The sequence below is a fragment of the Natator depressus genome, chromosome 9, assembly GCF_965152275.1.
Source record: "Natator depressus isolate rNatDep1 chromosome 9, rNatDep2.hap1, whole genome shotgun sequence".
NCBI lineage: Eukaryota > Metazoa > Chordata > Testudines > Cheloniidae > Natator > Natator depressus.
Window position 1 is genome coordinate 57,205,688 of NC_134242.1, and position 22,814 is coordinate 57,228,501.

Below are 22,814 nucleotides of genomic sequence, written 5' to 3' on the forward strand. Positions count from 1 at the left end.
ATACAAAGTAAAACTATTTCCCCTTGTTTATTCCTTCCCCCGCCACACACCCCTCCCCCCCCCACTGTTCCTCAGACGTTCTTGTTAACTTCTGGAAATGTGCTGGAAATGGCCCACCTTGATTATCACTTCAAAAGGTTTTCTCTCCCCCCACCCCACTCTCCTGCTGGTAATAGCTCATCTTAAGTGATCACTCTCCTTACAATGTGTATGGTAAACATCCATTTTTGCATGGTCTGTGTGTATATAAATCTCCTCACTGTATTTTCCACTTTATGCATTCGATGAAGTGAGCTATAGCTCACGAAAGCTTATGCTCAAATAAACTGGTTAGTCTCTAAGGTGCCACAAGTACTCCTTTTCTTTTTAAAAATATTTTGCTGCTAAACTTTACTCGGGGGTGAGAGCTTTTATGTGGTCTGCATTGCTGGCATTGGCTTCCAGTAGCGAGTGCTTGGATTGGTCGCAAACCCTGAAAGCAAGCACAGTGCCATCTGGCTGGAATCTGGACTTTATTAGGATTACATCAGTAAGATCGATTTTATTTTTGTTCAGTTCAATTTAAACAATGTCTGCACAGTTTGGGGATTTGGTAGTTGTAAAACCCCCAAAAAATGTGCCGGGGGAAGAAGTGAAAAGGTCATTGTAGGTGGGCACCCATCTGAAAACACCGGAACCCACACCAGGACCATAATACTGAGGGGTCCGTGCCTGCTCTTTGACTGGCTGTGCTCCAGAGGTGGGGTCAGTCCGTCTCTGTGCCTGTCACAGGCTCGCAGTGTTTGACTGAAATACTCCACCCTGGTGACCCTGCTGGGAAAGGGTTAATTGTGTTCTGCTGAGTCCCCAAGGCAGGTAACTCATTACCCCACTTGGCTATAAGGGAGGTAGGACGGGCCCTCTGGGGACCAAGGATCTGGGGTATAGGCTGAGTAGTCAAGAAGGAGGAGCCTTAGGAGCAGCCAAGCCAGGGGAGAAGGTTTGAGCTGAACATTATCTTATTGTGGCCTTGTTAATAAAGCCAATTCTCAGGAGGCGGCGAGTTTGGATTCTACACAGTGTGTGGCCAGTGTCTATAGTGCAGCCTGGGAAAGGGACTGGATCACAGCCTGGCAGTCTAGTTTAATCATAGAGCTCCAAGCATTGTTGTTTCTAATATGCTGGCAGCAGACACTAGCATAAGCCGAGATGGGCCCAAGTCCCGCGGTTTGGATCCAGGCCCAGTCTACCTAAAGTTAATGGGAAAGCAGCCACTGGGTTCAGCCAAAGCAGAGAAAGAGCATAACAGTCAAATCCAGCTCCCACTCCAGATTCCCCTAACGTACGGGGCTCAGTGTGAAGAAGCAATCTGGGCTAGATGGCCTTACTGTAAAATGTCCCCAACCTCCAATGGCCCCTGGCCTGACGGAGCCTCTGGGCGGGGGTGGGTATGTGTGTGCGACAGGAAGTATCCTTGTTTGTGACAACCTGAGAGCCTGCCTGGGCTGCACTCTACGTGGTGTCGGCATGAAGGGCCAAAGTCCCATAGCAGGCTACCGAGAGCACAGAAAGGGAGAAAAGCCCCAGGAGATGACTGCCAACAAGAAAGCAACTTGCTGAAGACAGAATGGTGGCACTGGGCCATGACAGTGCAGGAGCACTATTGACTCAGCAAAGGAAGGGAAACAAAAGGGCATGTGGGGCAAATCCCACAGCCCTGAGTCAGGCTGCATGGCTGCTGGCTTCAGGCATTGCGCCAAGCTAGCACAGCCCCAGCCTGGACTCTGGCAGGGGCCACTGGGTGTGCTGAACCCCAGCTGACTGCAAAACGTGGCCCTTGGGCGACGTTCTTATCTCTCCCTCCAGACCACACCCTCCATCACTTGTGCTGGGGCCATGGCCAGGGCCAGGTCACTGAGAGTTTATGGAAAATAACGAAGCAGATCTCAGCGGCTAATTAATTATTAGCTGCTATGAATGCTGACTCTAAGCCCCATGGGGATTTCAAGGCTGGCTGAGCTGGGGAAGACAGGGGTGGGGGATGGCGGCAGATGTTTGCTGGAAAATTACTGTTTAATTATTTAGTGCTATGTTCCGATTATATGGCACACAGTATATGAGAAAGAGAAAGACAGGGGAAGGGCAGGCGACCCATAAACCTTTGCAGGCCCCTTTCTTCCGACCACTTGGAGTGCTCTGTGCCACATTCCCAACCCAGCTAGTGTAAATGCATAAACTCCACGGAAGTGAATAGTGCTGCTTCTGCTTAGACCTGCAGTGAATGTAGCCCTTCATATGGGCTTTGGAAGATCTTCCTCTTTGGATCGCTCCAGGCTTGGTGATGGTTCAGTGTCCAGCCAAAGCTAGGTCCTTTAATCCAAAGCTATCAGCCCATCAGTATGTTTGCTGGGCATCGCAGCCTAAGAACTCCATCCTCAGGGCAATGTGGTTTTGCCACCGGCGGGGGTGTATCCTTAGATACCGGGCAAAGAGAGGAGGATCCAGGGAGTTCACCACGGTGCTGAAGTGATTTTGGTTGCCCTTGAAGATCTGAAAGGAGAAGAAATAGTTGGCACTTTCTCTGCTCTGCCATGTCAGGGCTGCTCACTCCCCCAGTGGGGAAAGATTCAGAGATTCATCCCAGGAACCAGCCCCTGGATGTCAGTGGAGTTACTCTAGGCGGGAATCTCACTCAGCTGAGGGTAGGACAATGCTAAAGAAGGCGATCCCTGTATCTGAAGGGCACAGGAGGGGAATTATTTCAGGTGGTGCAAGCAGAGGATATACCTGGGAGGAGTGGGAAGAAAGATCACAGCGGAGGGGGAGGGTTCTAAACAACAGGGTCTATCAGATTGCAGCAGAGATTCCCAAGGAAAGAGGTAGAAGCTTCATCACTTGGGAAATTTAAAAATAAACAGGACAAAGATCTGGAGAATAAACTAGAGGAATCAATTCTGCACTGGCTTGGGTGCAGACAGCTAATTGCTCTAATAGGCTTTCTCTATCATTCTGTTACAGCCCAGGTCTACTATATGGGGAGGCAGTGTATGGGGTGGTGTTTAACATCTTTATTAACGACTTGGATGTAGGTATGGAGAGCATACTGATGAAATGTGCAGATGACTCAAAGCTGGGGGGCGGGTGCCAACACTTTTGAGGATAGAGCTAAAATTCAGCGGGATCTTGATAAATTGGAGAACTGGGCTATAGACAACAAAATGAAATTCAACAAAGACAAATGGAAGGTGCTGCACTTAGGGAAGAAAAGCCAAATGTACAGATACAGAATGGTGGATAACTGGCTTGGCAGCAGCACTGCTGAGAAAGATCTGGGAGCTGTGATGTATCACAACCTCAACATAAGTCAGCAATGCGATGCTGTTGCAAAAAAAGCAAATGCAATTTTAGGTTGCATTAACAGAGGCATAGCATGCAAGTCACGGGAGATGACAGTACCGCTCTACTCGGCGCTGGTTAGGCCTCAGCTGGAGTACTGTGTCCAGTTTTGGTCACCAATGTATAGAAAGAAAAGGAATACTTGTGGCACCTTAGAGACTAACACATTTATTTGAACATAAGCTTTTGTGAGCTACTTATGCTCAAATAAATTTGTTAGTCCCTAAGGTGCCACAAGTCCTCCTTTTCTTTTTGCGAATACAGACTAACACGGCTGCTGCTCTGAAATGTATAGAAAGGATTTAGTGAAACTGGAGGGGATCCAGAGGTGAGCGACAAAGATAATCAAAGGGATGGAATGTAAGCTGTATGAGCACAGGCTGCGGGAACTGCATATGTTTAGTCTGGAAGAGAAGAGATTGCGGGGGGGAAGTGATTGCGGTCTTCAAATATTTGAAAGCTGCCATTACAAAGATGGAGAAAATTTGTTCTCTCTTGCCACAGAGGGCAGGACAAGAGGCAACGGGTTCAAACTACAGCATAGCAGATTTAGATTAAGTCTCAGGAGAAACTTCCTAGCTGTAAGAACAGTAGGACAATGGAACAGACTCCTCGGGAGGTTGTGGAAGCTCTTTCACTGGAGGTTTTCAAAAGAAGGCTGGATAGTCTTGAATGGGTCAGACACAACAAATCCTGCATCGTGGTAGGGGGTTAGATCAGATGGCCTCTGCAGTCCCTTCTAACCCTCTGGGTCTATGATTCTATGATTCTTAGACACAGAGGGAATACACATACTGATAGACTGTTGCTGTATCATGAGTTCTTCCCATCTCCCAGCTGCTGCAGTACACACGGTAATCAGTTCTCCTCCATTATCCCCATCCCCCAGGGCCATTGCACAGTCAGTATTTTACAAAGCCCCTTATTCTGGCCTGCAGGTTTCTAATTTGTAGGTGATGCGTGTTTTCAACAAGTCCCTGTACTTTGCTTTCTGACGGACCAGGTGGCACAAGGGCTGATGCAGTTACAAGCAGGGCTGATGGAATTCTGTGCCATTGCAAGGCTTCATCCTGGAGCAAGCACCAATGGGCACAATGGCAGGAAACCATACCTTACAGCTGGGTGAAATTTTTTGGACAAAACTCTCTCACCTCAATACTCATGCATTTGTGTCAAATTCTCTGAATTGTTCTGGTCAAGAAAAAAAATTGTTCGATTCAAAATGACTTTTTGTTTCAAATTTTGCTTCAATTTTATTTTTAAAGGGTTAGAAAATCTTTGGAACAAATGGAAAAGTTTTGGTTTGGGTGAGGTATTTTCAAATGGGGAAAAATATGCCCAGCCCTGCAACAAGGCTATCCTCCCTCTGCCTCCAGCAGCACTGTGCTATGCTATCCACATGCAGGAACCACCCCAGGCACTCCTAGCGAGTGCAACTCAAGAAATGTTTGTTTGCCAAGTGGGGCTGCTGCACCTCTCCTTGGCTAGTGCCCTGAGAAGACAGTTTTGTTTCAATGGTAGAGCAGATGAATTACCTTAGTCCCATAGAACCCTGCAGCACACTCAGGCTATGTCTGCCCTTTAAAGCACCATAGTGCATCAGTGTAGCAGCACCTTCACTGACGGGAGGGGCTCTCCAATCACTGCAGTAAATCCACCTCCCTGAGAGGCTGTACCTAGGTCGACGGAAGAATTCATCCATTGATTTAGGCCTGGTCTACACTACAGAGTTAGGTTGACACACACAAGGCAGCTTGACCTAACTCTAAGCGTCTACACTAAAATTTTGCTCCCATTGATGGAACTGCCCCATTACACTGACTCCGTGAGAGGCGTAGAGTCAATGTTGATGTAGTTAGGTTGACACAGGTCAGTGTGGAGCTTACATTGACTGTTACTGGCTTTCAGAAGCCATCCCACAATGCCCCACACTGACAGTACAATTGGTACAACCGCTCCTGGGGAGGACATGCACCGCCAACACAAGGAGCAAAAGTGATTTAATTACTGTGCAATTACTTGGTACATAACTAAGGCTTGGTCTACACTACATCAGAGGTGCAAGTAAGCCAGTACGCCCTGGTACGGCCTACCAGCAAGAGCTGGTGCACCGAACCGGGGTGGATCGGCTTCCCCAGGCGCAATTTAAAGGGCCTGCAGCTCTCAGCAGCGGCTGGAGCCCCTGGGCCTTTAAATTGCTGCCAGAGCCTTGGGGTAGTGGCGGCGGGGCTGGGGCGGCGATTTAAAGGGCCTGGGGCAGTAGCAGGCTCTGGGGACGATTTGAAGGGCCCGGGGCAGTAGTGGCGGCTGGAGCCCTGTCCCCGGAGCCCTGCTGCCGGAGCCCTGGAGAAGCGGTGGTGGGGCTCTGGGGACGATTTAAAGGGCCCAGGGCTCGGTCGCTGCTACCGCCCTGGGCCCTTTAAACCGTTGCCAGAGCCCCCGGCTGCTGCTGTTACCCCGGCGGGGGGAGGGGAGGGGGAAGGAGGCACTTACTGGTACAGGGTGGCTTGGGGCTGGCTCTGAGCCCCCAGTCCCGCCCCTTCCGCCTGAGGCCCTGCCCCTTCCAGGGGCCAGAGCCGGCCCGAGCCCCGTACCGATAAGTCCCTAGACTTACTTTTACCCCTGCACTACATACTTACTTCAATATAACTACGTGAAAAATACACCCGCCCTGAGCGACGTAGTTCTACCAACCTGTGTAGACAGGGCTATGTCAAGGGGAGAGCTTCTCCTGCCGACACAGTGACCACCTTTCACGGAGGTGGAGTTATTAAGCTGACAGGAGAGCTCTATCCCATCGGCTTAGAACATCTTCACCAGACAGGCTGGAGCTGCGCCAATGTAAATTTGTAATGTAGACTTGCTCTTAGGTCGACATAAATTTGTAGTGTAGACAAGCCTTAGCGCTGTCTACAAAGGGACTTTTAGATTGGCTTAACTGGTCACTCAAGGATTTTTCACACCCCTGAGCAACGTTTGACTAATTTTCTAGTGTAGACCAGCCCTTACCCTGGAATAGGGGTTTACAGCTGGCTGAGGGGGGCTGAAAGCTACTGATGGCTCTGACTAATGAGTCTGATCCAAAGCAAATACAGATCCTGGTAAAGCCAATGGTTGTCCCAAGCGCTCTTTTTTAGGCTCAGTGGAAGGAGCAAAGAACACCCTTTATGCAGCAGAGACAATGGAGGGCTTGCCCAAAGTACTTGGCAGTTCAGTGGGCTGAGTACAAACTCAGGGGCTAGGAGACTGGTTTGGAAGCCTGTGTGTGTTAGCGGAAGAAAGCCAGCAGGATGACTGGAGAAGCTGTGAGTGTGATCCTGAGAGGAAGCTGAGCTCACTGGAGGATAAGAACCCAGCTGTCCAGTATTAAACCAGGCAGTCCTGCTTTTCTAGGGTATGTCCCACTTCTGCACAGAAAAAAACGGACATGGTTTTGTTCGGATGAGGGAAGCCCTTCTGAAGAGCAGTGTGCTCTTAACAATGGCCTGTCCCCCGCTGCCCCATGCAGCATGACCTTGTGTGCACTGTGCGTCCAAGGTCCGACCAGTGCGGGTAGGGTCATGCTGGCAGGGGCAGGGTCACGCCATTCCCAGAAGTACTGGAATGTCCAGTATTCAGGAATGAGTGAGTGACCCCCTACTGGAGGGGCAGACATGGGAATTTTACAGCCAAGAAACTGCCTGCTGTTGTTTCTTTCTACCTTTTGAGAGAACCAGGACTGTGTGTGCGTTCTTGGTAGATAAACAGGATTGCACCAAGAACAGACCTGACTCCTAGCACCAACTTCTCATCCTAGCAGAAAAAACCCTGCAAGGCCCCAAACACTGACTAATTGCTCCATCCAAAGAGACACCATCACAACCCTGGCAGCACATCACTGCCAAGTGGTCCTTGAGTTGCCCATGACAAAAGCCCCAGGAGTTGCTGTTGGTTAAATAAAGGATACAGAGGGGTTGCAAGTCCCTCTCCAAGTGTGAGCCAGCAGGGCCATCCTTAGGATTTATGGGGCTCTATGCAGTATTATTAAACTGGTGCCCTATGCCCGATGGCAGCTAGGGCTTGCATATATATTTTAGAAAAGGTGGTCTTTTGAAGGATTTATTTAAAAAATTATATGCCTGAAGATCCAAGCATTTAAGGCTAAAGATGAATACCAGATTGTGCATCTAAAAATATGTGCAAGGATTTTTTAGAGATGTGATTTTATAATCTTCAGCAACACACTAATGAAATATTTTTAAAGCAAATTTTAAACTAAGGTCCTGTAGACTAACATGTTCTGGTAAATATTACAGTAATGCACAACTGTTTTTGTCAGTAAAATTCAGAAATTGACAGTATATACCTGGGGTTTGGCAAATGCCTGTTAAATTGCTTCATTACCACTTGAATGGCTCTTTAACAGATTCAGTGTTGTCCTAATAGGTCTGGCAGGCTGGAAGGCTTTTCATAGAATCATAGAATATCAGGTTTGGAAGGGACCTCAGGAGGTCATGTAGTCCAACCCCCTGCTCAAAGCAGGACCGATCCCCAACTAAATCATCCCAGCCAGGGCTTTGTCAAGCCTGATCTTTTTCACTTTTAAGTACTAGATCCCCTCCAGAGGAAGATTCACCAGGCTGCAGCAGCCAGCTGTGGTCAGAGCCTGCAGGAAGGGTCAGAACAGGGATAGGAAGAGGTAGTGGGTGGACACTAAAACCCAGGGGTGCCCCATATTTTTGGATGTCCTACGCAGCATAGCTGGGTATGCCTAAGGACAACCCTAAGTACAAGTGTCTGTGATCCCTTGGGCTTTCTCTGGTATCCCAGGCACCAGCCTGGATCTGTTTACCTTCTCCTCACCATCCTGGAGAACTGGAGTCCAACGCGAGCCGTCCTGACTGCTGGAGACAGCAAACTCCTTCACGAACATTTTACTGAAGATGAATTTGGCGCCCTGGGTTACAATTCCAGTGACTCTCATGATCTTCTCAAAGTCCACCTGCAGCCACTCATTGGGGCTGTTCACCTGGGGAATGACACACCAGCCTTCATGTCCCCTTCAGAAATACCCACCAGACACAGTGCAAATGGTCCCCTCAGCTCTCAACATGTCAGAACTTTTACTTAGCCATGTCCAGTCCCTCCCACTACTCTCAGAATATCTTCAGCTCCAGGGAGCAGACAGGCCAAAACCCTTTCTATGCCGTAACCTTGAACCAAGTTGGTAACCATCTCTGGACATGGTTGGTGATAAAACTTCGGAACAATCTCAGCTAACCAGGTGTTGCCCTGCTAGACTGGCACATAGCATGCTCCTGGAACCAAATGAGGACACTTATTTCCTCGTATGGGTAGGATCTCCTGACAGCATCTGTGTCACCAGGTTGGCCAGCCCTCCTTCCCAGACTCTTTGCAGTAGGGCATCCCAAAATGCATTGCTTCATGTGCTCCGCTGAGGCACAGTGGGATAGCTACCCTGATTTTCCCACAGTGCCCTGATACAAACATGGCAAGGAGCATGATCGGTGCAGATACACAAACCCATTGGAGACACATGTGTGTTGCGAAAAAGGCTGCTGTGTGGACACAACTCAGCCTGGTGTGTTGTAAGCATGGCAGACAAGAGTGTCGCAGTCACAGTTTACTTGTATTGTGGATGGGGCCTTAATGTTCTACAAGGAGCTGCTAGATCCAAAGAGACTTTGAACTGAACTGGCCTCACTCTCAGAGCGGCTGAGCCCCTGCAGGTCCCACTAATGTCAGTGGGAAGGAATGGTGAGTGCTCAACATTTCTGAACATCAGGCCAGGGATCACAGCTCATGCTAAGTGCACTCACTGTTCCTACTCTCATCTCTATAGCGCATCCTGCTTGGAGAGGCCAGAACTGGAGTAGTTATGATCTGACCCACAGCCAGACCTCCTGCACCCTGCCATACAGCACCTCCTGCTCAGACTGGAGCAGCTATGATTGACCCACAGCTACTGCTCCTCTACCATTCTCCACAGGGACTCCTGTCAGGAGAGGTGGGGAGTGTGGCGAGCCAGTGCTCTGTCACTAGCTCAGTGCTCCTGCGGGCTGGGAAACCCCCATTTAAAAGTGGGGCACACCCCGTGGTTACCTTTGGCTTCCAGGCATTAGTCCTCTCCTGCAGGTTAAGTCGGGCTTGGGAGGGAGCCCAGCTGGAGAACATGTTCTCACTGTAGGAGGAGGCGGAGATCTGCTGGTTGGAGATACCTTTGTTCTCCATTCCTAAGGGCATGGAGCAGCCTGGAAGAGAGTTGAAGCAATAGAAACCAAGATGCCTTCTGGTTGCCCATACTCCCATTTGGTGGCCTACTGGCCAACATATAGGAGGCAGCATCTGTTATCACATCAAGACCACCTGTCACAGTCCTGCTGTGCACGTACCTTACCTGGCTATATTTTAGCTTCTGCAATTCCCTGCCAGCCCAGCTCCCATGTCTCCAGAACAGTCCTGTGCATGGGACACACACCCAATACCCAAAGCAGCTCCTGCTCCCTCCAGCCTGCTCTCGCCGGGAGGGAGGGGGGGTCTGTTCTCCTTGAGTCACTCAGGAGGAAATAGAACAAGGAGTACTTGTGGCACCTTAGAGGGTACTCCTTGTTCTTTTTGTTGATACAGACTAACATGGCTACCACTCTGAAACCTGTCAGGGGGAAATGTCCTTCACTCCCCAACGTGCCTCCACATATCCAGCCCCAGTGTGTGTGGGAGGGGGGGACTCCATCTGCTCACCTGCTCCCCATCACTCCCCTAGACTGAAATGGCAGCTGACTAAAAACCAAAAGCAAACATGGTTCCTTAAAACAGGTGAGGATCAGACACTCTTTCTAGGAGGGCACTCTCAGCGTGGCTAACACACCCACCCACAGCTGCAGTGTCAGCACCGAGAGCTAGCTCTGCGCTCTTCCCAGGATCGCCATAGCCATCAGCCAATAAGGAGATTTTCAAGCATCACTTACCTACCAGATGTCACTCCCTCTTCCTGTCCCCTGCAGCTAATCTTGGTGTGTCTGGTGCCAGCCCCACCACCAACATGGTCTAACCCTGCCAGGCCCTGAGCACCCTCGTCTCTAACTGAAATCAGCGGGAGTTGAGAGTTTAGCGCCTCACAGGTGCAGGCCCCTGTCCCCCTCTGCTCCAGTGTTAGATTTTAGAGGGCATGAGGAGGAGCCAGGAGCAGAGGGCCTCATGGTGGGACTTACTGTTCAGATCACAGCCAATGAGTTCCATGCGCAGAGTGGTCCGAATGCTGTAGTGTGTGGGGTGGAGGCGGATATACCGGGCTATGATTGGGGGGTTGAAACGATTATCTTTCACCCCTGTTGCATCCACATTCCCAAAGAACACCTGCAGGAAGGGAACAGATGGGGCCCTGTTTCTCCAGCGCTTGCGGAAGGAAGAGGACAGAGGTCTACAAAATAATCATAGCATCATAGAATATCAGGGTTGGAAGGGACCTCAGGAGGTCATCTAGTCCAACCCCCTGCTCAAAGCAGGACCAATCCCCAACTAAATCATCCCAGCCAGGGCTTTGTCAAGTCTGACCTTAAAAACCCCAAAGGAAGGAGATTCCACCACCTCGCTAGGTAACGCATTCCAGTGCTTCACCACCCTCCTAGTGAAAAAGTTTTTCCTAATATCCAACCTAAACCTCCCCCACTGCAACTTGAGACCATTACCAATAATGAGTGGCAAGGAGATGGTCACTTCAGTCTGGCACTTATTAACCTTACCAGCTTCATAACACAAGAATAAGGGCTCAATGAAATAAATATGAAACACCATTCAAATGGATACTAATAAATACTATTATACACAACCCAAAATTAACCTCTGGAACTCACTGCCACATGATGTCACTGAAGAGTAGGTTTACAAATGGTCAGACACTTATATGGACAAAAACATCTGCCATGACATGAACTAGGATGCAATTACTGGAGCAATGAATCCTCATGCTTCAGGGTAGAAATGTATCACCTGCTGGGATTAGGAAGATATTTACCCCCTGAGACAACATTGTATTATTATATGAATTGAAAGGGGTTCCGGCCGCTGCAGAAGACAGGATGCCTGCCTTCATCACATCCTGGCCTATCAGTCAGTTCTACAAAGATGCAGCATCCTTTTCAGATCCTATCCTCTCTCCTTTACTCACCATCTGGGAGCTGGTGGCATTCCCCTTGTATCTCTTCCACCTCTCCCCATCAAGACCATAGAAGATGATAAACTGGGAGATGTAGAGGCTGGAGAACTTTTGCCGGGCCCCCTGGGTCTTTATGCCATGAAGGATCATGGGACGCAGCAGATCCACCTACCGAGGGAATATAGAGATTCTTTTCCCATAGGATGATTGCCATTTGGTATCCACTCCCAACGATAGTGCGACTTGCACACCGGGTTTGACTCCTCCCAGGTTTGGGGTTGGGGAGGAGCTTCCCTCCCTGATATATCTGGGGAGGGTGTTGCAGAACCCTGGCTCATTGAGCAAGGATAATTTGTCAGGACCAGGCTGGGGTATCCCACACCATCAGTGATTGCAGGGGCCACTGGGAGACCTCAGTCCACCCTCTCATCATCTTCCCCTCTGCTACTCAAACCAAAACAACCTTCTGCAATGGCACTGACAGCCCCTAAGAAATGTGCCAATCTACCTCTCTACACGCACCTGCAGCCCCAGTGGCCCCAGTCTCTCACAGCCAGCACGGATATTAACCAGCATTAGGAAAATCACACCCACCAGTATGGGTTGAATGGACCAAAGATTACTACCGCTTTTGGGGAAAGAGGAGCCTCAAAGGGAGGGGACATGGTCTTTGGGTTTAAAAAAACAGGGTAGCGACTCAGGACTCATGCTCTACCAAACCTGCGAGTAACCATAGGCAAGTCACTTCAAGCCTCGGTTTCCCCATCCATACAATTGGGATAATATACAGGGTTGCTAAAAGGTTGAATGATTATTTCTGAAGCATTCTGAGATCCTTGGATGGAGCATGCTATAAGAGTATTATTATTGTGTGTGTATTGTCAGGAGATTATCACAGACACTGTGCTGGCACATTACAGTTTTATTTGCTTTGTTATAATTATCTTAACATGACGGTGACTTTTGTGGGTTTACATTTCCCTTCACATTTTCACAGCATAGTTTTGGGCACTCAATGCAATTGAAAAGGGATGAATTTAACACTGGTAAAAGGAAACAGTCGATCATTAACCTTTGGAACTCATTGCCACAAGATACGATGGAGTCCAAGTGTGTAGCAGGATTGATAAAAGGATTAGACATTTATATTAATAATAAGAATACCCAAAGATATATTAGATGGGATAAAATAGTATAAGGAATATCAACTTTGAGACTTCAGGGCACAAGTCAACCCCTAACTGATAAGGGTCAGGAAGATTCTTCCCTTATGGCTAGGTTATTCCAAAGCTGTCTGGTAGGGGATTTTGCACCTTCCTATGAAGCAGCTGGTACTGGTCACTGTTGGAGACAGGATACCAGGGGGAGGGATAGCTCAGTGGTTTGAACATTAGCCTGCTAAATCCAGGGTTGTGAGCTCAATCCTTGAGGGGGCCATTTAGGGACCTGGGCCAAAAATTGGGGATTAGTCCTGCTTTAAGCAGGGGGTTGGACTAGATGACCTTCTGACCCCGATATTCTATGATTCCTGTTTACATGTGAGGGTTGATCTGGTGTTTATGTGAATCGGGGATGATTAGTGCTGACTAAAGCAAGGGTGGCTACAATACTTGTCAAGATTTTAACTATTAAAGCTGGGGGATTGCTCCCATTCTTAGGGCTAGCATCCTCACACACAGCAGTTTGAGCTGAGAATCCACTTTGAGGGTTGCAATGTTACAGTGCACCACTTAACCACTGTTATGCGTGTTACATCAATGCAGGAAAATCCACATTAAAAATAAACATGGAGGGCAGCTCATCTGTTCTGTTCATTAATAGGAAACTTCTCACCAAAAGGGAATCTGCTATTTTTCTCTCTGTGCAACATGAAATATTCTTGTTTTCTCCATCCGAGGGCGGCAGATACTACTGACTTCACCAGCCTGCGGGTGAGATGCTAGGCACAAGGTGCAGGGAAGGGGCAGGCAGGGGGAGGGGAGCTTTCTGCGGCACTGGGAGTAATGTGCTATTTCTCACTCCAGCAGCAGACCCGTCTGGGGGCACTGAGGTTAGCTCCAGAGGGTGCAGAACATGCGGCACCAGACATTGAGGTCAGAATGGGGGCACAGAGTCTGGCAGGAGGGGACAAGTGGGGAAAAGGGTAACCTGAACCTGCAGGGAAAAGTGTGCGTGTGTGTGTGTGTAGGGGGTTTGGAGGGGTGTGCGTGTGTGTGTGTAGGGGGTTTGGAGGGGTGTGGGTGTGTGTGTGTAGGGGGTTTGGAGGGGTGCATGTGGGCGTGTATGTGTGGAGGGGGTTTGGAGCGGGGTGTGTGTGTGTAGGGGATTTGGAGGGGTGCGTGCATGTGTGTGTATGTGTGGAGGGGGCATGTGTGTGTGTGTGGAGGGGGTTTGGACAGATGGATGTATATGCATGTGTGTAGGGGGTTTGGAGGGGTGTGTGTGTGTGTGTGTGTGTGTAGGGGGTTAGAGGGGTGCATGTTTGTGTGTGTGTGTGTAGGGGGTTTGGAGGTGTGCATGCATGTGTATGTATGTGTGGAGGGGGCATGTGTGTGTGTGTGTGTGTGTGTGGAGGGGGTTTGGAGGGATGGGTGTATATCCATGTGTGTAGGGGGTTTGTAGGGGTGCGTGCGTGTGCGTGTGTGTGTGTAGGATGTTCGGAGGGGTGCGTGCATGTGTGTGTATGTGTGGAGGGGGCTTGGAAGGGGCGTTTGTGTGTATGTGTGTAGGGGTTTGGAGGGGCGTGTGTGTGTGTGTAGGGGGTTTGGAGGGGTGAGTGAGTGTGTATGTGTGTCTGTGCGTGTAGGGGGTTTGGAGGGGTGTGCTTGTGCGTGTGTGTGTGTAGGGAGTTTGGAGGGGGGGTGAAACATCCCAGTCTGGCAATGGCCTGAATAGCCTGAGGGCACTGTAGATGTGGTGGTGGAGAAACTGAGGGCTTGCCCAGACTGAATTGCTCACTGGCTCTTTCTGTAGCTCATCCACAGCGCAAATGGCTGGTGCCTGCAGGCATCAGAGGCTACTATTAATTTCACTTAACAATGTCTCCTTCCTCCATAAGTGAAACCTACCTGAATCCAGGAGTTGCCGCTGTCAGTGCTCCAAGCATTGACAGACCCAGAATGATCTAACCGGGCCAGCCTAGGTGCCCATTGACCTGTGGAAGAACGCAAGAGAGATGGGGAAGCCATTGGGTGAGTTCACTCACTGACATGGACAGACAGGTGTGATGACTACAGCACCAGCAGCAGAGTCAGAGCACATCCCTCAGTGGGCCTGTCTGCCTGCCCCTCACTGTTCAGACCTGGTTCACTGTCAGATGGGAAGTGCAGGTATCAGAGAGCTCTGCGCTGGTAAAATCTGGGCTCAGATTAAAAAGACAGAGAAACACAGAGTCTGGGTAACCCCACTCAGGCATTCTTGTGTGACAGAGACCTACTTCTCCCGTTTACCCTCTCTTTAACAGTGGTCACCATCCTGCCAAGGGACAGGGTCTCCCCCTGTATCACATGCTGTCTGGACTGTAAGGGGCCATATCTTCTTGTGTAGAGAAACAAGCATCTTGGCCACACTTCTGCTATAACAATGGCTAAAAAATGGATTCCCACTGGACTCCTCTGGGGGCTGGAAGAGGTTGCTCTCAGCTGACAGAAGAGGTGTTCGCTGGCCACCGCAGGCAGGGAGAGCTGAACTTGAGATGAAGTAGTGAACTAAACAGCAAGGATGTTTTAAGGCACCAGTCTATTGCAGACGCCTCATCTAACTGTGGTTACAATGGAATCATCCCAGGCATAGAAGGCAAGGGATAAAATCACCAAGGCAAAGCAATGCAGCATGTTGAGGCCTCTAGGAATCAAGAAAGGGTTTGAAACCCAGTTGAATGGGCCCAGGGAAGAAGGCATTCTAGAGCTGGGCCCTCAGAGCCAATGGTATGGCCTTTGCCAGCCCGTCTGCTCCCTCCACAACTCCTTCAATGCCGGGATGGTATCCGGCGGGAAGCAGGAACGACTCCATAAAAAAGGCTTTGTCTCGACTAGGAAAGTTGATTAAGTGGGTCAGGCCTTGCCAGCATGTGTTGGCTAAGCCTGATGAAAACTTGACCTTCTTCCTGGTCACAAGGCCAAAAAGTCCAGCACTCACCATACTGCCCTGAAGCTGTGATCTGAGCATCCGCAATATTCCCGGAAGCTAGGCCAAGGGGGTTCTGGCACTCTGCAACAAAGGGGAAGAGAGAGGAAAGAAGATTTATGGGCTATTTCATTTGGCCTTTGAAGCTAAGGCCTAGGTGAGCCTTCAGTCTTGGACGCTGAGTTAGGTTCCCAAGTCTGGTTTGGCACAGCAGCCAGGGAGCCCACGCAGCACTGCCTTGGAGCCTTCCCTGGGACTGGTGGCCATTGTACTCAGGTGACATCACCTGCCATAAGGGCGCTCAGTTAGTGCTGGGCCAGCCTTTCAGAACAAACTCACAACCCAGGACAAGTGTGGGCTTGTTACCAACCCAGAGGTCAGGCCAGGCTTGCTGAAAGGTGCACCAAGTTCTGTGAGGCTTCGTGTGAACCTGGGCCAAGTTTCTAGCCACTGCTAGGCTTTGGGGGTGGGCCGTTCAAGATCTGGAGAGTAAATCACATGATACCTAGTAGTTTCAACTAGGAACCAGGCCAACTTGGCAGATTCAGTTGAGCATCATTGAACTTCTTGATTCACTGAAACCTGGATTCCAAATTGAAACTCAGGATGTGGGGACCCACATGAACCAAGACAGACAATGGCTTGTGCCAACACTGGAGAATTCAAATGGCCAAGTTCCCCCCCCATCTCAGTTCTGACCAGGTCCTGCTATCTGTGACCTACCACCCTGCGCAGCAAGGGTATTGAAAGCATCCCAGGATGGCAATATCCTTAGAGCCAATGCCACTTCATTGTGCTACAATGTCGCCATGTGACGATGCGATGCTGCAGATCAATTGTGTTAATAGTCACTGTGCAGTGCAGATGTCAAGAGGCATCACAGTGCAGTGACATGACAAGTCTCTCCTGGAAGTTTTGACAGGTGTTGAATTTAAACATAGTGTCAGAGATCTTAAACTCGCTTTAAAGGGGAGATAGAACCATGAACCCTGTTTTTTTGCTAGCACCGTAGGGACAGTTCTAAATATAGCAAGAGCTGCAAAATGAGAGAACACCTCCATCCAGCCTTAGCTGTTAGTGACCCTAACTGCTACAGCTATCACAGGAGGACTCAAAAAGCCTGAACTCAGGTCCTGGCATGTAAGTAAGGCAGGAGTTGATTTTCTAGCATTTTAAAAAATTCTTTGCAAATTTTTAAATCTGCCCTTACAGACCCTTGTTCCTAATTTTGACCCTTGCGGGTGATATCAGCTTTTATTATTGGTTTATAAGCCAATCCGGGATGGTATATATTACAATGCATAGCCGCCTCTCAGAGAGTCCTCTGAGACATCTCCTCTCTTTGGGTCACTGGTGTGACAGCTGTGTTGACAAATGTCTCTTCTGTGTACTGATGTCTGGCTCCGAGGCCTGTTTGTTGCTAGGCAGTGTCTTTTAAACACAAATCTTCATGTTTCTAAGAACATCTTGGCTGACACCTCCTATTTTTTAAAGTCCCTTTGCTGATCTGTGGAGCACTGGGCTATTTATTTCCATTATAACTTAGACTCTTAAAAAATCATAGTACTTGACACTGTCTTTTCACGTCAAGCCCTTTCTAGTAACAAGTGGATTTTGAATCTTAAGCGGCTTTTTAATTTATCTTTAAACAAAGCTTTTCTGGCTCACATTTAATGCTCCTTTAAGAAGAGGAAAAAGACCTTTACTATGTAAAGCCAACTATCCTACATCTTGGCAGAGGGTTAGACTAGATGACCCTTGTGATTCTATGATTCTCTTAAGTATAACAAATCAATCCTTTCCTTCTGTTTTGAAACTAGTATTTAAAATGAGGTGGAAACTGATTTACTCTCTTGAGCTGGCAAAGATTTTACTGCAATTCCCAACAGATTTTGCACCACTTTACATGGTAAAGAGTGTTGCTGAACATGACCACCTGTGGCCAGCCTCTGTGACCCTTGGCGAGTCACGTTGCCTCTTTGTGCCTCAGTTTACCGATCTACAAATGGGTATTTCCCTATTCTGTTAGCCAGCTGGGTGGGCGCATGCAGGCGTGGTGATAAGAGTATGCACATTTTTGTGCGTGGCCCATAGCATCTTAGGGTTTGAAAATCAGGCTGCTGGGGGCAAATTTTTCAAGGTGGTTCAAGCCGGCCTCCAGTTTTGCACCCACAGTCACATGCCCCCTCTTAGATGGGGGTGTAATTCACTGCAGGTGTGAATGATGGCAGTTAGCTATCCTGCTGTCTCTTCCGTAGGCTTGGTCAGGTGGTTCGATTGTTCAGCGCTGTAACTCTCATTCGCCCAGAGCTGACTGAGGGTGAAAACCGGCGTGTCCAAGTTTGAGGGCAATGAGGGTAAAATTTTCAAAAGCACCTAAGTGACCGGAGGAGCCTGAGCCCTGTTCTCCAGAGTGCCTTAGGCGGGTACTTCTGCACCTGTGACAATGCTCCCCCCTGCTGTCTAACATGAAATTCTCGGGAGGTGAATGAAGAGTCAGTGAAGGCAACTGTAGAACAAGGAGAAGAGTCACTCACTCGGGTCATACACAAGGAACAGGGCGCTCATTCCAGCCTGCTGGTGCTCTCCAACCTCGCACTCCACCCGCCAGATCCCCGGGTGGGAGGGGCGCATTTCCACCGTTCCAAAGACACCTGGGTGAGAAGAAGGGGAGGGAGGGCAGAACAAAGGATTATTTATTTCTAGCGGCTAAAAGAGAAGCCTGTGGTGGCTACACCCACTCCTGCTTCACTCATGCTGAGGGCAGATTGTGCTGCCATGATGCCAATTGCACTGGACTACTCACAGAGTAAAGTACTGCCCAAGGTGGGTATGGGTGCCAGGCTGCTTCCTGAGCCTTAACAGCACACTGACTGGGTCAAATTGTTCCCTGGTGTAACTTCATCAAAGCCAGTACCGTTAGACAGGAATGAGTTTGGCCCAATAAATGCACTTGAATTTGATAATAATAATTAACAAAAATATGAATTGTTTGTATTACATTGCACTTAGAAGCAGGGGCACTGGAATGGGAGAGCCAGGGGGCCATGGCCCCATCACTTTTTACCAGCCATAGAGCTGAGCAACAGGGGCAAGGTGGTGGAGAGGAGTGAGTGTGGGCTAGGGTCTTGGGGGAAGAGGCAGTGCAGGGGCGGGGGCAGTGTGAGGGCAGGGGCTCATGGAGAAGGGACTGTGTGAGGGTGGGGCTTCGGGGGGAATGGGTGGTGCAAGGGCAGAGCTTCGGGTGGGAAGGGCCGGTGCAGGGGCTGGGCCTGGGGGTAGTGCAGCTCTGGGATGGGGCCATGGTTTGGGGACCTGTGGCCCGCCCCACTTTTAGGACACTTCCACCACTCATTCCTAGGAGCCCTAGTCACGGACAAGGAGCTCATTGTGTGAAGTGCTGGACAAACAGAACAAGACTCTTCAAAGCCAGTAAGGCGTCACTAGCTAATGGCCATTTGGATCCAAATATTTGAGGCAGTGTTGGTCCAGGGCCTATTTCTCAGGCTGAGAGGCACTCGTCTATTTAGCTACCCCTTGATGTCAGGTTGGTGCCATGTCCACCCTAATCAGAGTGCATCAGCTGCATTAAGCTAGGTGGGCACTCTTTGGAGCTAGGCTGCTGGCATGCCTGCTTCTCCTGCATCAGTCCTCTCCAGGAGACAGGTTAGCTCCCAGCACCTGGGTCAACTCTTACCGGGATAGAGGTTGTAGACTCCCATTCGATACTCATGGTTCGTCCTAATGGCAAACAGTTGCCCATGAAAATAGACTGAGTGGATGTCCTCAGTGCCGCCCACATTCAGCAGGTACCATCGCACCCTTTGGTGCTGAGCCATCACCAGCCCAGGCAGTGCGTCCATCACGTAGCCGTTGATAGCTGGAGGAGAAGAGCACACTTGGGACGTGCTGTGGCAGGGAAGAGGTTCAAAGTCTGCAGATAGCAGTAGCCACGCTGGAGTGGGCTGAGGTCACTCTTGCTGTTACCCAGGGGATGGGCAAGGAAGGGGATTCTGAAGCCCTTGATCTGAAGCTCTGCTCTAACAGCAGACCCTACAGAGTTTCCCTTCTATGTGGGATGGCTGGGTAGGGAGGGGAGAGGAGCTGGAGCTCTTACCAGGGAAGTAGCTGCTTCTTCTAAAATCAGGATCGTCTGGCTGGATCTGGCAGAGGGGTGGGCAGTTCCTCTCCATGTTCTCGGCGAGGTACCAGCTTTTGGTCTCATCAAAGATAGTGAAGAGCAGAGAGAACTCCTGCACCGCCAGCTGTCTCCCGAAGGCAGGGCTCAAGATGCCGGGGCGGCAGATAAGCAGTGGCCCAACCAGGCCAGAGTGCAGATCCTTCTCCTAGGAGGGGAAAATAACCAGAGTGTAATGGGAATGTAGAGTCCACTCCTAACTTCCACCCCATCCAAAATGCCACAATGTGGCTACTCAGAACAACATTAACCACCGTCAGGCAGGACTTTGGAAGCATGTGCTTCGTCCCAGGGCAGCTCTCTCTGTGCCTGTCAGACTCCAGCACCGCCCTGTGAGTGCCAACCACAACTCCAGCAGCATGTGTGGCCTCAGATTAGACAGACAGGGGAAGAGGCCTTGGCTATGAATGCTCCCAGCTCCCAGCTGAAAAGCCAAAAATGAGAGGAGCAAGGTGTGTGCAGAGCCTGGCACTGGTGCTGGGAGTTGGAGAGGCATGCTGGGTTTCAGAAGGGGGCAGAAGCCCCCTTCCTCTCTGATCCCAATCTGACATGGGGGAGGAATGCACACTTAGAATTGCTCTGATTTGATTTGTAGTTCTGACTCGCTGGGTTCCCTTCCCAGCTCTGCTGCTGACGCAGTGCCTGACCTCGGGCAAGTCACTTAATCGTGCTGTGCCTCAGTTGCCCCACCTGAAACACTTTGGACAACGGTACAGGATGTTGTGAGCATTAGTCAGTCTGTGGCTGAGAAGGACCAGAATTTTAAGTCTGATGGCTGCTCTATCCATAGCCTGCATGGGGCCAGTCACATCAAGGACTGCCAGGGCATAAGGATGCCCCAGACATCCCCCCTGAGTGGCTCTGCACTGCCTAAGGCATCACCAAGGCAGGGGGAGTTTTGTACCTCTGGGTCCCACAAGCAGCCAGAGAGGGGCTGAGGATCTGGCCTGTGAAATGTGACTTATCCAGGTGGTAGGAAAAGCTTTCTAACTCTCAGGGTGATTAAGCTCTGGAACAGGCCCCCATGGGAGGTTGTGGGATCCCCATCACTGGAGGTCTTTAAGACCAGGTTGAACTAACACCTGGTCTAGAGTTCCTTGGTCCTACAGGGGCCTGGACTTGATGACCTGTCGAGGTCCCTTCCATCCCTACATTTCTATTTCTATACACTCTCGGACCCATTCACAAATGGCCTGATGAAAGCCCCCATCAATGTGTCACAGAAATATCCTATGCAGTAGTGTCCCAGGCACCAATCCCATTGGGTCTGCATGGAACAGGGGAGCTGGGATTCTGGTTGAGGGGCAGCTGAGGGCAGAGATGGCTAGCAGAGAGACCAACAGGTTTCTCATAAATGGTTCCCACCTACCAGGTTAACGCTGGAGAAGTAAGCCCAAGCCTTGCAGTCAAACTCATTGACAGTGGGTGCCATCTGGGGCAGCACCTTCCAGGAGTACTCGCGGAGCTCGCCAGGCTGCACCGCTTCCTGGCTGGGTGTGCTGTTTTCCCCCAGGCCTCCTTGGTAGGGCAGGAGGTTGGAATGGAAGGAGTAAGGCCGGGAAGCTAGGTTCTTGAAGCTAACCTGCACCGTGGAGGGAAAGAAGCAAAGAGAAGGGTTACATTCCTTGTGGGGGGAAAACTTGGAGCTGGGGCCCTGCCTACACTCCTTCCCTGGGTGGGGCACTGGCTATGCCCGATACCCTTCCTGCTGTTGTTCTTTAGTGAAGCTCAGTGAGACAGATCCTAGCGTCAGTTCTGCTTGTGCATCCCTCACTGGAGTTGCTGGGAAAGGTACATGTGTTTTTATGGGCAAGATGTGTGTTTTCTCCACAGTGTCAGTCAAACACAGGCCAGTCCTTGCCATTGCCTTTTCCCCCAGCTCCAGCCTTCTGAGTCCATATTATCTGGTCTTTTCTTCCTCCCCAGTTCAGGGTTGTGCCACCCCCTATTGTATGTGTAAACAGAGTCTGAATGAACTCTCCCCTGACATTTAGTGGTGAGCTGTGGAAAAGGACTTCAGGAGCTGATCTCATTTGCATGGACACACCCACCCTGCCTAGGTGCTCAGCATGATGTGATCATGAACTAGATGACCTCCTGAGGTCTCTTCCAACCCTAATCTTCTATGATTGCTTGTCCAAATGATCACTTGTGGCTGGTGTCGGATCCCCAGTCTCCTTGTTATTGGGGCAGGAGTAATAAAGGACTCACTCTCAACTCAACGGCACTTGCTAGGCAGGGAACATGGGTTCCAAAGCCCAAGGAGTTGAGAAAGGGTGGTGAGAGGTACTTGTATTTGGTGGTGTGGGTCTTGTTTAAAGGTCCTCAGCACGACTTGACCCTTTTTTTCTCCCTGGTATAATAAAAGAGCTAATTTAGACTCAGTTGAGAGTTTTATTATGTGCTACAGAGCTGAAATTACTGATACCTAGGTCTAAGTATTAGACCTACTTTGGGACAGTGTCTCTATTGCAAAAGACTGCCCAGTGTGCACCAGCAGTGATGCCCTCCTGCTAACAGCTGAAATCACTGAGAGCTGTGTTAAGTGGTGGGCCCTGAAGATATCTTGGTGAGTGGCCAGCTGGGTGGCTGGTGGAGAGGCATGGAAAGCAGCCAGTAGTGCGGCTGGCAGAGAGGACCAGAGCAAAGCCCTGCAGAGAGGTGTGGCAATTGGCTAGCAGGGTGACAAGCGAGTGCCTGAGCAGCGGAGCGTGTAAGGTGCCTCCTTATCCCCCCTTCCACCCAGGGTGGGAGGTAAACTCTGCAGATGAACCTCTGAACTCTGAGGCTGCACTGGCCAAAAGACAGCAACTTGAGTGGGGTGCAGAGAAGGGACGAGCATGTTAAAGGGACTTTTGGGTTGCTGGACTTGAGAACCTGAGGGGAAAAGGACACTGCCCAACTTACTTGGAGGTGGGTCTTTTGCTCATGGTTTATGTTTATGAACCCTAGTTGTGGGGT

General features: G+C 50.0%; 1 protein-coding gene across 2 annotated transcripts in view; it reads right to left on the minus strand.

The window, feature by feature from the left end:
* Positions 1 to 317: 317 nt before the first annotated feature.
* F8 (coagulation factor VIII) overlaps positions 318 to 22,814 on the minus strand; it is a 68,769-nt gene continuing 46,272 nt past the window's right edge. For both annotated transcript variants that reach the window (XM_074964292.1, XM_074964291.1), the window contains 11 exons: positions 21,223 to 21,435; positions 19,773 to 20,001; positions 19,353 to 19,535; positions 18,193 to 18,309; positions 15,668 to 15,739; positions 14,599 to 14,684; positions 11,543 to 11,698; positions 10,587 to 10,731; positions 9,478 to 9,626; positions 8,207 to 8,383; positions 318 to 2,529 (listed from right to left, as the gene is read on the minus strand). In XM_074964292.1, the coding sequence (XP_074820393.1) occupies positions 2,374 to 2,529; positions 8,207 to 8,383; positions 9,478 to 9,626; positions 10,587 to 10,731; positions 11,543 to 11,698; positions 14,599 to 14,684; positions 15,668 to 15,739; positions 18,193 to 18,309; positions 19,353 to 19,535; positions 19,773 to 20,001; positions 21,223 to 21,435 (1,683 nt within the window). In that variant the 3' untranslated portion in view covers positions 318 to 2,373. The remainder of the gene's footprint in view (positions 2,530 to 8,206; positions 8,384 to 9,477; positions 9,627 to 10,586; positions 10,732 to 11,542; positions 11,699 to 14,598; positions 14,685 to 15,667; positions 15,740 to 18,192; positions 18,310 to 19,352; positions 19,536 to 19,772; positions 20,002 to 21,222; positions 21,436 to 22,814) is intronic.